The sequence below is a fragment of the Manis pentadactyla genome, chromosome 9 (genome assembly GCF_030020395.1).
Source record: "Manis pentadactyla isolate mManPen7 chromosome 9, mManPen7.hap1, whole genome shotgun sequence".
Taxonomy (NCBI): Eukaryota; Metazoa; Chordata; class Mammalia; order Pholidota; family Manidae; genus Manis; species Manis pentadactyla.
Genome location: NC_080027.1, coordinates 110,472,053 through 110,484,289, shown reverse-complemented (window position 1 = coordinate 110,484,289; position 12,237 = coordinate 110,472,053). Strand labels below are relative to the sequence as shown.

Below are 12,237 nucleotides of genomic sequence, written 5' to 3'. Positions count from 1 at the left end.
CTTGGGAGTGAGGGTGACCCCGTGAGGCTGGAGGGCAAAGAACAAAGAGGGCACCTGGCCCCAGCCTGGGAGGCTAGGACTGGAACATTTATGCCAGGGATCAAGAAGGCAGGGCAGGAGCCTCCCGGAAGCAGGAGGTACAGGATGGAGGCCCTGTTCAAGCCGGCAGATGCTCGCAGTGGGAGTGGAAAGTAACAGCTGGATGTTAAGATTGTCTCCCAATAAAGCTCAAGCACATGCCTGGAGATGGGCAGAGGAGCCAGCAGAGCTGCTGAGAAGCTAAGGCACCCCCCTTCTCGTGGTGCCTTATATCACCAACTTATATCAGAAGATATAAGTACCCAAATGAGGGCAGTGCACAGATCTCTGGAAGGACAGTAGGAGACCCACTTCCTACCCCATCTCTGCCACTAACAAGCTGTGTGGTCTTGAGCAAGTAAGTCACTTCACTTGTAGGGGAATTTTAGTCTCCTCGTGGTCAATAAGGAGACTGGCTAAGTGGCCTTAGAGTCACCTCTAACTGAGTAGTGGACTTTTAATATTAGTGGGGTTCCAACTCCAACTCACAGTTTTGGACTGGACTTATTATCACTTCCTGTGGTTGAGGCTGCAACCATTCAACACCTCTGAGCAAGGAGAATCTCAGGATGGCTTGGTCTCCTGGGGCAGGTCAAAGGAAGAGCATTAAGAAACATTACAACACCCAATAATATTAACCTTTCTATGTAAGCAAGAACGCACCTGTTTGACATTCCTTGGAGTAGAGCATGGCAGTGATAGACATTACCTAAATCTGAACTTCTGAGCGGTCTGCGGTGGCGAGGGGAAGCAGGGTGCTCAAGGTCCCTCAGCTCGTGCACACTGACTCTCCAGGCCTGGAACCCAAGTGGCCTGACACCATAGTTCGGGGCATCTGCTGCCCTCTTCCATCTCTGGACACCAGGAAAGATTTGGGGATTTACTCCCCAGGAGCTCAGCCAGAGGATATGAGCCAAGGCTGGGGGCTCTTTGGCTACCCTAAGGGACATTTTCTTGCTCCTCTGAGTATTATCTGCCTGCCCTGCCCGCCTGCCTCCCTCTCCTTTTCTTCTTACTCTTAACCTTCTCCCACCCTCATCCTAACTAAGCCCTTGCTCCCCCAAGGACATTTTGCCCCACATACTGAAAAGTTGCTGATTTCTGTCTACCGGTCACATTTCACAAGGCAGAGGAAAGGGTAATGAGCAACGTTTCCTGGCAGCCGGGGCAGCCGTAGCGAGGGAGGTAGCCGATCTGTTTCCTGCTGAGGTGAGGGCCCTGTCAGCAGGGCAGGAGTCAGGCTCCACAGCCAGGCAGAACTGCTTCCCCGGCTGTTCAGACCAGCCAGAGATGGATTTAGGAGTCAAGGGCTTTTGTTTGCACTCCAAGAAGGGGCTGGGATGCCTGCCTGTGAGGACTGGAGTGGGGGCAGGAGGGAGTCTCTGGGAAAATGGGCAGGTTTGAGCTGAAACAACAGAATGCTCAGCTCCATCAAGGCACAATGAGCTGCAGCTTTTAAGACTCCCGGTCCTATCTCCATAGTGGCTGCTGATGCTCATGCTGTTCCCATTCACAGGCCTGTCCATTTTGGTTCCAGAACTTTCCACTGCAGAGACATCCAGCCTTGCCTTCTCCAAGCACAGCCCTGGATACCTCCTCCCTCTCTTTAGAAAACCCTTTTGCTCGAGTACTGATCTCACTGTTGATATCAGGAGAGGGACTGAGTTTAACTGCTCTGTGCTAAGAGGACATATATGTTTGTGTGTGTGTGTGTGTGTGTGTGTGTTTATGCACCCTTGCACATGTTTTCTAACACATTTATTTATAATTCATAAATATACAGGTAACATATATTAATAATGTGAAATTGATAATACATTAATATATATACATTTCCTATAGTCATACCACCCAGAGATAATCCTATTAACACTTTATTTCTAAGTTCTTTCCCATGCTTTCATAAAAATTATATATATATGCATAAAGATACATACATATATTTACCACATTAAAATCATGCTTTACCTCTATATCTTTGTTTCCTCATTTAATTCTATAAAATAGAAGTTTTTCAAGCCACAGTGTTTATGGAAATGGTTGGAGCAGGGGCCTTCATAAACAGCAGTAAAGCAGGTCCCCACCTCCACTATCCACCCGAGAGACTATGATCTGTATGCCCAGAGGCATCCTGGGAGATGCAGCTGGGGGCGGTCCCACCATGGGGTACGCTGTTACCAGCACCGATGGCCAGAGATACAACCTACTTCCAAGTGCCTCTCTGAGGGCCAAGTGAATGGGCTGTGCGCCCCTCCAGCAAACACCCTCTGCGAAGTCCTGTGTTTGGGCCTTCAGGCCTTCGCTTTCCCTGCTTTCCCTTCACAAGTCCTGTTGCTAGAGCATGGGGCTGTGGGTCATGCAGAGCTTACCTCCACTCCAGGGTGAGTTCTTGTTCACAGACTTAGGAGGGCTTTTTCTGTCCTTGAGTTTCTTTCCCCTGTACTGCAAGTAAGAGTGTATTGCCTTCCAGGAACAAAACCTGTGAGAAACATGGCTCCTGGTCACAGGGAGAAGGCCCCCAGCTGAGGGGCTGGAACACTGAGCACAGGGGAACCGGGTCAGAACCCGTCCTTACAGAGAGAGGGAGAGAGAGCAGAATACGTGGCCTCAGTGCTGCCTGGCAGATGCCCTTCTTCCGAGGCCTCTACTTTGTCCAGGCCTGGCTCCCACGAGGGCCTGGTATGGGTAGTACATTGGGACATCCTTGTGGAACTTCTAGGGAATCGAGGCTGTAAAGAATCTGCTGTTCCCAGGTCAGAGGTGGGTTACCCCTTAGGATGCTTGCTTGAGCATCAGACTATGAGCTTCCATCTAACCCTACCTGGTATAGCCAGAGGGTCTGACAGGGCCTCCTCTCAGGTCTAATCGCTGGTTTCCATCCTCTCCTTTACTGAGGGCTGTGACTCTTTCACCTCATTCCCAAAGCCCTTGCCCTGGAGCAGACCCTGTTTCTCACCTAAATTCAAACTCTCAGAGTCACTGCAACCTGAGAACTACAGTTCCCAGAAGCACTCTGGCATTCTCCATCTCTTCCTCACTGGCTCCTCACCCCTTGCTGTCCCTCAGCCTGCCCTTAGTTTGGACCCCTTGGAGTCAGTCTTGCCTAAGACCGGATTTGGGTCTCGTGGTCTTGACTGCTGCCCTCCCTCCTTCTCCCTCCCTGAGGGGCACGCTATGTGATCAGCTGGCTTCTCCCATTCTGCTTGCTGAAATGGGTCTCCCTACCAACATGGATCTCCTAATGTGCCACAGATGCATTCTTTATGGTGCTTAAGAGACCAAGAGACCTGGTTTGTAATTCTGGTATTACCACTTACCCAGTGATCCTAGGCAAGTCCCTTAACCACTCTGAACCACAGTTTCCTCATCTATAGAATAGGGATACTTTGCCCCACCTACCTCATAGGGTTGTTGAGAGGTTCATCTGAGATAATCTGTATGGACACAGTTTGCACAATATAAAAGTCTTCATAAGCATACAGGAAAACAAGTAAAGAACCAGCTATGTGAAGACTGGGGACTCGAAGCCTGATACTCCAGAAAGTTTCTGGATGAATTTCTATTTAGACTTGGTTAACAGAATTGGATGCAAGTCTGGAATGAAGTGCTAGACAATAATTGGTGTTTAGAAGGCAACTGGTTATCTTGGAACTTAGGTTTTTAAAATTTCTTTCAATCCTGTATTAAATTATTATCTTAGGGATTTTAAAATAAAGCTTGGTGACTGGTAAGCTGTATACTTCTATTTTAATAAAGTAATATTTTTTGAGTGTGTGGGAGAAGGGAATCCCTAAGAGCCATAATCACATAATCACGTGATGAGCTGAACAGGCCAGTCTGCCTTGTCTGGGAACATTTCAGCCAGCGGACCTCTGGTTGCTATCTCCCAGCGTGCAGCCGTTCAGCCTGGGAAGGTATGCGCTGGAACTGCAGGGCGGCACGGGAGCAAGTGACCGGCTGCGAGGACCCAGGCCAGTCTCTCAGCCCAGACCTTGGCAGGACAGGCTTAGGAACCAGTGGGCCACGGGGCGCATTTGTCCTGCAGATAATTAGTTTCTTTCATGTTTGTTTTTTTTGGCCTTCACAGGTTCCTCACTGTTTGAGTTAGTGGCCACATTTGCCACTTTAACCTTAGGAGATATGACATAAAAATTTGAATTTATAGCTCCTCTTGAAAATCGAAATGTCTAGCAATTGTGCTCCTACTGGTAAATATGGCATTTGGGCAAAACAGAATAAAACTCTTCTGGCTTATTGCCTCCATACGGCTCCTTAGGCATGAGCAAAGTTGTGTTACCCAGTAATGGAATTTCTCCCCAAGCAGCTGAGGTGGGGAACCTACACCTAAAAAAGCCCAATGCCTGTGTCCCAGGCAAGCACAGGGGAGAGGTGGGAGCCAGGCATTCTGATCTCCAGTCTTACTTGGCCTTCCATCCTGATTCAGTGTTCAGTGTGTGAGTGTGAGGGATGGAGTGTAGTGAGTAGGATAAGAATATACCATCTTAGTTCCCATGAAACTAGAAACTGTGAGACAGAGGGCTAGAGGAAGACAGAAAATGCTCTAGAAAGTTAAACATGCTTTCCTGACCTCATGGTCTTCTGGTGAAGGGAGACAATTACCTTTTCCAGAAGTACATAACGATGGGGAAGAGAGACATGATAGTCCCATGGAAGATGCTCCGGTCTAGGTGGCCCTCGGTAATGGCAGCAATGATGGCTTCCTTCTGGGACTCAGAGATGTTCACCTACCCACAGAGTGGGAGCCCGTCACTGGCAGAGGCTCCAAGGAAGACAGAAAACCTGTCTTGGTCCTCAGGACTTTCACAACCACCCCCAGAAGACAAAGGGTTTTCATGGGGCTGCTAAGTAGAGGACATCTGCTTGATCCAGGACTGAGGAGGTACCTACTAGCCCTCAGGGTTCTTGTGGGGGAAATGTTTCCTGGCAAAAGTAGTGGGACTCCCCCTTACCCTCAACCTTGGAAGGACATCGGAATGCAGGTAGAGCTTTAAGATGATGTTAATTTTGGACCTCATTAGGATCACATCATTCTCGTTGTATGCCCGGTTGATTTGCAGCATATGAGCTGAACTCACCAAATTATTAAATCTAAAAGAGGGAATAAGTAGGAAGTCAGCAGGGAGAAGAGGGAGGCAGAAGGTAGTAGGGGAACAGGCCCAGACCTATGGCTGGCCTAAAAAACACAGGCAAGGTTGTGACTTCATTTACTCAATCATAATCTATCCATCAGGGAATACTAATTGAGCCCCTATATATGTCAGATGATATGCTAAGTGCTTCTTCAAGTGCATTTCTTTTTTTTTGAGAGGGCATCTCTCATATTTATTGATCAAATGGTTGTTAACAACAATAAAATTCTGTATAGGGGACTCAATGCACAATCAACCCCAAGCCTAATTCTCAACAGTCTCCAATCTTCTGAAGCATAACGAACAAATTCTTACATGGTGAACAAATTCTTACATAGTGAATAAGTTCTTACATGGTGAACAGTGCAAGGGCAGTCATCACAGAAACTTTCGGTTTTGATCACGCCTTATGAACTATAAACAATCAGGTCAAATGTGAATATTCGTTTGATTTTTATACTTGATTTATATGTGAATCCCTTCAAGTGCATTTCTTCACTGAAAACTCCTTTCTTTACCCCATGCTCCCTTTTTCATGCTGCACCAGTTTTTTCTCTATTTCAAGGGCTAAGGGCTATCTTGCTCTCTATTTCTCTTCCTGTGTTGACCCTCTCACAAATACCACCACCCTCTAAAGCAATATATTCCTTTAATTAAAAATTTTAATTGTACTAAATACATACATAGCATGACATTTACCAGTTTAACCATTTTTAAGTGTACATCTCAGTGGTGTTAAGTATATCCACACTGTTGTGCAACCATCACCATCCATCTTCATAACTTTTTTTGTCTTCCTAAATTGAAACCCCATACCCATTAAACACTGACTCCTAGTCCCCCCTTCTCCCAGCCCCTGGCAAGTGCCATTCTACTTTCTGTCTCCTAGTAACACATTCTTTTATTAGCCATCAAATATCTGTCAGTTACACATTATTTTGGTTTAAGTACACAGTTTACTTCTCTCAGGCCATTTTAAATTTTAACTATTTTAAATCATCTTAATAGAATACCAAGGTTTTCCCATTTTAAGCTTGTTTTGCATATCCATTCATTTGTTCAATCAGTAGACGTTTATTAAGGTTTACTCTGTACCAGGAGCAGTTCCCAGAGCAGGCAATCAGCAGTGAACGCAGTAAACAAAGCCCTGCTTTCTAAGAGCAAACAATCCAAGAAAGGAAGAAGACATACAAGTAAATCAATGAATAATCAAATGTCCAGTAGAGGGCTATGAAGACAACAAAGGGGGATGGTGGCTGGGAAGGGGTGGACACAGTGAGAAAGAAAATGACGGACATCTGATGACCAGAGGGCAGGAGCTGCTTTGCAAGGAGGTAACAGGAAGTGCAAAGGCTCTGAAGTAGGCTCCAGCACAGCGGGACCGGGCAGAGCAGAGTGGAGGGCCCCAGGGCTGGGGCAGGGTGAGAAGACAGCATCACCAGACGGGCTCCCGGATGGAGGTGGATCCTGCTTCTGTAGGCCCTGTAGGCCAAGGACTTTTGGACTTTACTCCAGGGGTAATGGGAAGCTCCTGGAGCATTTTAGGCAAGGGAGTGATATAATCTGGTTTACATTGCTAAAGGGTACTCTGGCTGCTGTGCAGAGAACAGTTTGTAGACAGTTTGTAGAGGCCAAGTGAGAAAGCAGAGATGATGGTGGGAATCTGAGCAGCAGCAGGAAGGGCTTCCCACCTTGACTGGTATTTCCTTCTCCTCCCCACCTGCCACCCCCTTGCACACTTTCTTTTTTTAATCTCACTAACACTTACTCATCCTTCAAAGTCCTGCTTTCTAGGAGCTCACAACCAATGAATTAAAAATTCAGCTTAGATGACCTGTCTCCCAAGAAGCCCTATGTCTAAATGCACTTCCAGTGCCTGACTCTTCCATAGTTTTGAGGCAGGTGTTAGTGGGATGCAGGCAGAAGGGAACTAGGGTCAAGGCTTTGCAGTAAACAAGATGCCTCATCCTGGACATTGGGGAAAATTCAGCCTGAGAAACAAGGGAGTTCCCCAATCTCATCTTGGCCCTGGCAACAGGCCCTAGCAGCAACTCCCAGCCGCTTGCATGATTTACTTCATTTTTGTGCTTATAAACCCTGGACACTCCAGCACCAGCAGCATCCTTCCTTGGAGCCCCACCCAGTTAATGGGAGTCTTTTCTTTCCTTTTCACTCTTAATTACAACCTTTGCTGGCTGCTCCATACTCTTGTCTGCTGGGTTCATTCTTCACTATGAGACACGATCCTGGGAAAAACAGCATCTCAGCCGGTAACAGTATCTATCATCATATTTACCAACTTTCGTATCTTGTCTACCATCCCCATTAGTATGTGGGATCCTGGAGAATGGAGAGCATGTTGTTTTGCATATCTTCGGTGTGTTTGTATCTCCGATGCCAAATCCAGCCCAAGAAAGAGGATTTGTGGAGCTGAGCTTATCCTTCACTGCTATGCACTGGAAGATCTCATAACCAAATGCCCCTAACTAGGGTGCTGAGTTACCAGGTCCTCTGCACTTCTGAAAAACACACTGACTGATACCTTTCATGCCCACAATATATGTTGGTGGTACCTTCTGTGGTACTCATTTACATTTCCACATCTAGTTGAGGCAGATATTTACTATGAGTTATTCAGGTTTATTTCCAAATATTTTTGCCTGTTATACTTGTTACTATAATTTGTAATTCATGAAAATTGACAAACTATGAACATGAAAAGGTATTTGTTGTTTCTGTGAAAACAAATTTGAATGCTTTGGAACATTCTAATAAAGGCAAATAGCTTTTCAAGATATTTCTGTTGATGTAGTTGTGGCAAGACAATTTAAAAAATTGAAAAAGCAAGTATAAAAACCCAGAACGATTAAATCATTTTGCAGTAACCTTTCAATTTTCACTCTACTTTAAAGAGAAAAATTGGAATCAGCAGATCACATTTTGGTTATAGTTCATACAAGAAAAATATGTGGGCCTCCAATTAGTTGAATGGCTTTGTCTTTACATCAAAAGTTTGACAGGTGAGTGAATATACATTAATATTTCTTAAAAATATGTGTTTAATGTCATGCACACACACACACAATTTTTGTTATAATTCCTTGCTGTAAAAAAGAACTATTGGTCCAATGGTGCTACATAAAGGGACTTCTATTATCTTAATAAATAATAGGGGAAAATGCTTCACTTCCTGGATATAAATAAGTGCATTTCAATAATGGGCTTTTAGGACCCAAAGGAAAGAATGGTAGAAATTGATATAGTGACAGCACTTAGTGAGATTTTCAGATGGAAACTCTTGCTGAAACTACTGTGCCACTTACAGGCCACTCCTGCCTTTGCTGAGAGGTACTAAGCATGAAAAACCATGAGGGGAAGGAGAGATGGAAAACTTACTTCTGCATTTCAGAAAAGAAATATATATCATTGATCGCAAAGTTGACAGTGATAATCCTGTGGCCAAATATACGGCGCTTCACAAAGACTATATCTCCATTCTCATGGTCCACACTCTGGTCATTGGCAGGATAGGCAGTTGGGTGTCCTGGTACAGTTGGTGATGTGGAGAGATCTGAAAGGCAAAGAGGAAGGAAGTGAAATTTAGTTTGATTAAGTCACTCTTAAGCATGAAGTTTTTGAACTGGGTGTAACTAAAATGAAGAAATGAAACTCTAAACCTACCTTTGAGCTTATTGAAATAGAGATTCCCTACCATTGGCCTCAACATTTTACATAGACTTGAAGAACTGCTGAGAAAGCCAGATGCTCAGATGGTATGATAACATGCACACCCCTTGCCTTCAAAATCAACTGACTAGTACTGATTGATATTTTCCTGCTGATTGTCTAAGAAATATAATCACACTGTAGGTAGGCTGATTCGTAATATTGCTACAGAAACAGAATATGCAGACGTGACCTTTGTAATGAAGTGTGTGGTTCTGATGATTCTTATCCAAGGTTTATCAGGGATTTTTAAAGTAAATTTGGAAAGCAGCACACAAAAAAAAGCTAAAACGTGAAGAGTAAAGAGGTTAATTAAATAAACCACAAGTAGGAAGTTGGAGTAGAAAAGAGGCAGGAATAAATAAAGGAAAACATAGAAGGTTTTAGAAGGTTTGAATTGTGTCTCAGAAAAACAAGACACTTATTTTAGGGAGTTTATTGACCTGGATATATCCAAAGAAATCCCTTCATAGGGATTCAGGGCTGAGAAGAGAACAGTTTTGGGCTGGATCTGGCAAGTAGACCCTAGTTAATTGCCTGGTTGGGTTTAAGAAAATTTCCTAATCCAGCTTTAGAATTTACTTTTCTTCCTAAAAATATTTTATTCTGGGTATCTGTTCAGGAATAATGGATGTGGGCATGGTGGTCCCTATGGTGTACGTAGGATTCCTTTTGGTGCAATGTTACATATAGGATGAGAGGGTAACTACAAGATTCAATAAATACCCAGCACCTGTTATGTCCCAGACCTGTGCTAGGTCCTAGGGTTACAGCACTGAAAGACATAGGTCCTACTAACTGACAATCTGTCTTTCTTTCTCTCTTAGATTTGAGTTTGAATGTTGATGTGATGGTCAGGGATTTTAGGAAAAGAGTGGCTAAATCCATCCAGGAAATCTGTGAGCAGTAGTATACTTGTAAACCAGCTCTGGTAGGGAAGAGGAACACCTAATTTGTATTACTGCTGATTTTTATAGAAAATACTCCCACTATGGTTGATTTCAAGCTATCAATGTTTGTCAGCTGGCTCCCCAAGTTCCTAAATATTTAACAACTGGCTCTCAACTGAGCTAAGATTGTCAGATTGGATTTTTTTTTTTTAAAGCAAGACCCAATTTTATGCTGGCTTCAAGAAAAGTACTTTAAATGTAGTGCATAAATAGGTTTAAGTAAAGGGATGAAAAAAGACATATATGCTAAAACTAATAAAAAGAAAGCTCGTGTGACTATTTTAATGTCAGATAAGTTAGATTTCAGAGAAAAGAGTATTACCAAGGATAAAGATGTTCTTTCATAATGATAAATGGGTGAATTAGTCGAAGAACATAACAATTATTATTTCCATGCTACAGATGAGGAGACTAAGGTACAAAGTCACCTTCACAGGTCTTTCAGTTAGAAAATGTCAGATTCAAATCCAGGTAGTCTAGCTCCAACATCTGTGGCTCTCATTTTCTTTCTTGCCCTCAAAACTGCAGGTGCCATGAAGGCAGATTTTGTCTGCATATTCACTACTGAATCCCCAGTACCAGGCAAAGTATGCCGGCCACATGGCAAATTCTCAAACACTGTGTTGAATAGTGGAATGAACAAATGAATGAAGTCATTGAACACATCTCTACATGGACAAATAACTTCAGGAAGTAGTTCTGTAAAATGTGAGATCTTGCAGGGCTTTAGACTAGCCATTCTCCTCCTCCCTGAGCAGAAGCCACTGGGCTCACATCTGTTCTAGCCAGGCTGGGGCTTGACTGTGTCCTCAAGACCTGGGGTTCTTGCTGGACCCCAGGCTAACACCTGCATGACACAGAGCAATAAGCTCTGAGGCTTCTTACCTGGGCTAACCCCCATGGTTGAAATATCAACAGGGAAGTGCAGTAAATAGAGAAGTAACTTACTTTCCTTGTTATTAGATACTTCCAGGTGAAGATATTCTTCGAATTCCAGGCGTTTACTGGGATTAGACATAAATCTACGGTACTTGCAAAAGCTCTTGATAATGCTGATCATTTTCAGCCAGACTCTCTTCTGGGGAAAGAAAGAGGCATATGACATATTCATTAACATGACTGCTGTTCACTGAGAGACTACCATGTGCCAGAAACCTGACATTCATTACATTTAATTCTCACAAGACCTCCTTTGTAAGGAATAATTTTTAGCTGCAGTTTAAAGGAGAAGAAACTCAGGTCAGAGAACTTGTATAACCTTCCTCCGATTAAGCAGCTGGTGGGTGGAAGATTCCGGTTCCAACCAGGCGAAGATGGGGCCATTGCCAAAGCTCCTTCTACTACAGGTTTTCAACAGTGAAGGTTTGAGATGCTGTGACTGGGAGAGGGAGTGTGAGGGCTAAAAACAGGAAGAAACAGAGGACAGACGTAAGTGTGACTCACAGGAGGGAACAATGGTTCAGATTTTGAAATGTTGAAGAAATACGGAAGTGAGTTAAACTATTTATAACCATTAGAAAAAGAAGAGTAGAATTACACGCACACCCTCACAAGCAAGTACACACACACATGCACATACACAAATGCATCTGATTAGTTTCTTCATCTGTTTTAGCAGATATCCAGTGACCATTCTCCAGTTCCTTGACTCCTTGGGAAATTGGTATTTAGAACCAGAAAGAATCTTGTTGATCAACTCACTCAGTTGTGTCATTCTACAGAGAAGGAACCTCAGTGTAAGCTTGTCTTTAGAGAGCCAGGGGTGAAGTACAAACCTCACTGGCTTTGGGATCAGAAACTTTGAGTCTGGAGCCTGGCTTCTCCCTAATTGTGTAATCTGGATCAACTTACTTGTGTCTCATTGTCTCCATGTGTCAGATAGAAACAAGAGCCTTCAGGGCTGTGGTGGAGGGTTAGTGATCATATATGTAAATCCTAATGCAGTGCTTGCCACAAAGTAGGCTTAAGTATGTGTTGGTTTCTTTTTATCTTTTCTTATCTAAGAGCAACTGGAAGACCTGAAATTAAAACAGAGTCCTGCTTCCAGGTGCACTAGTCTTTTTAATAGCCTCAATGATCATTTGTGGTCCCATGACATGGAGATGATTCATGTATGGAGGAAATAAGAGGAGAAAGGAAGCAGCAGCCCATTCTCAGATCTGGATTATTGGATCAATGCACATAGGTGCTATTTGCAGAGACATCTTAGTATGATCTTTAGAGTCAGACAGAGCTGGGCTCAAATTTTTCTGATACTAACCAACTCTACAACACATTGAGCAAGTGATTATTTAAGAGGACTATTTTTTTTTTTTTTTACTTAGACTGCATGA

The 12,237-nt window shown here is 43.7% G+C and overlaps 1 protein-coding gene across 1 annotated transcript in view; it reads right to left on the bottom strand.

The window, feature by feature from the left end:
• Nucleotides 1-514: 514 nt before the first annotated feature.
• Nucleotides 515-12,237, bottom strand: part of RGSL1 (regulator of G protein signaling like 1) — a 54,457-nt gene continuing 42,734 nt past the window's right edge. The window contains exons 15-20 of the mRNA XM_036912605.2: nt 10,853-10,982; nt 8,625-8,799; nt 5,049-5,187; nt 4,699-4,823; nt 2,448-2,557; nt 515-660 (exon numbers count right to left, since the gene is read on the bottom strand). Of these exons, the coding sequence (XP_036768500.2) occupies nt 542-660; nt 2,448-2,557; nt 4,699-4,823; nt 5,049-5,187; nt 8,625-8,799; nt 10,853-10,982 (798 nt within the window). The 3' untranslated portion in view covers nt 515-541. The remainder of the gene's footprint in view (nt 661-2,447; nt 2,558-4,698; nt 4,824-5,048; nt 5,188-8,624; nt 8,800-10,852; nt 10,983-12,237) is intronic.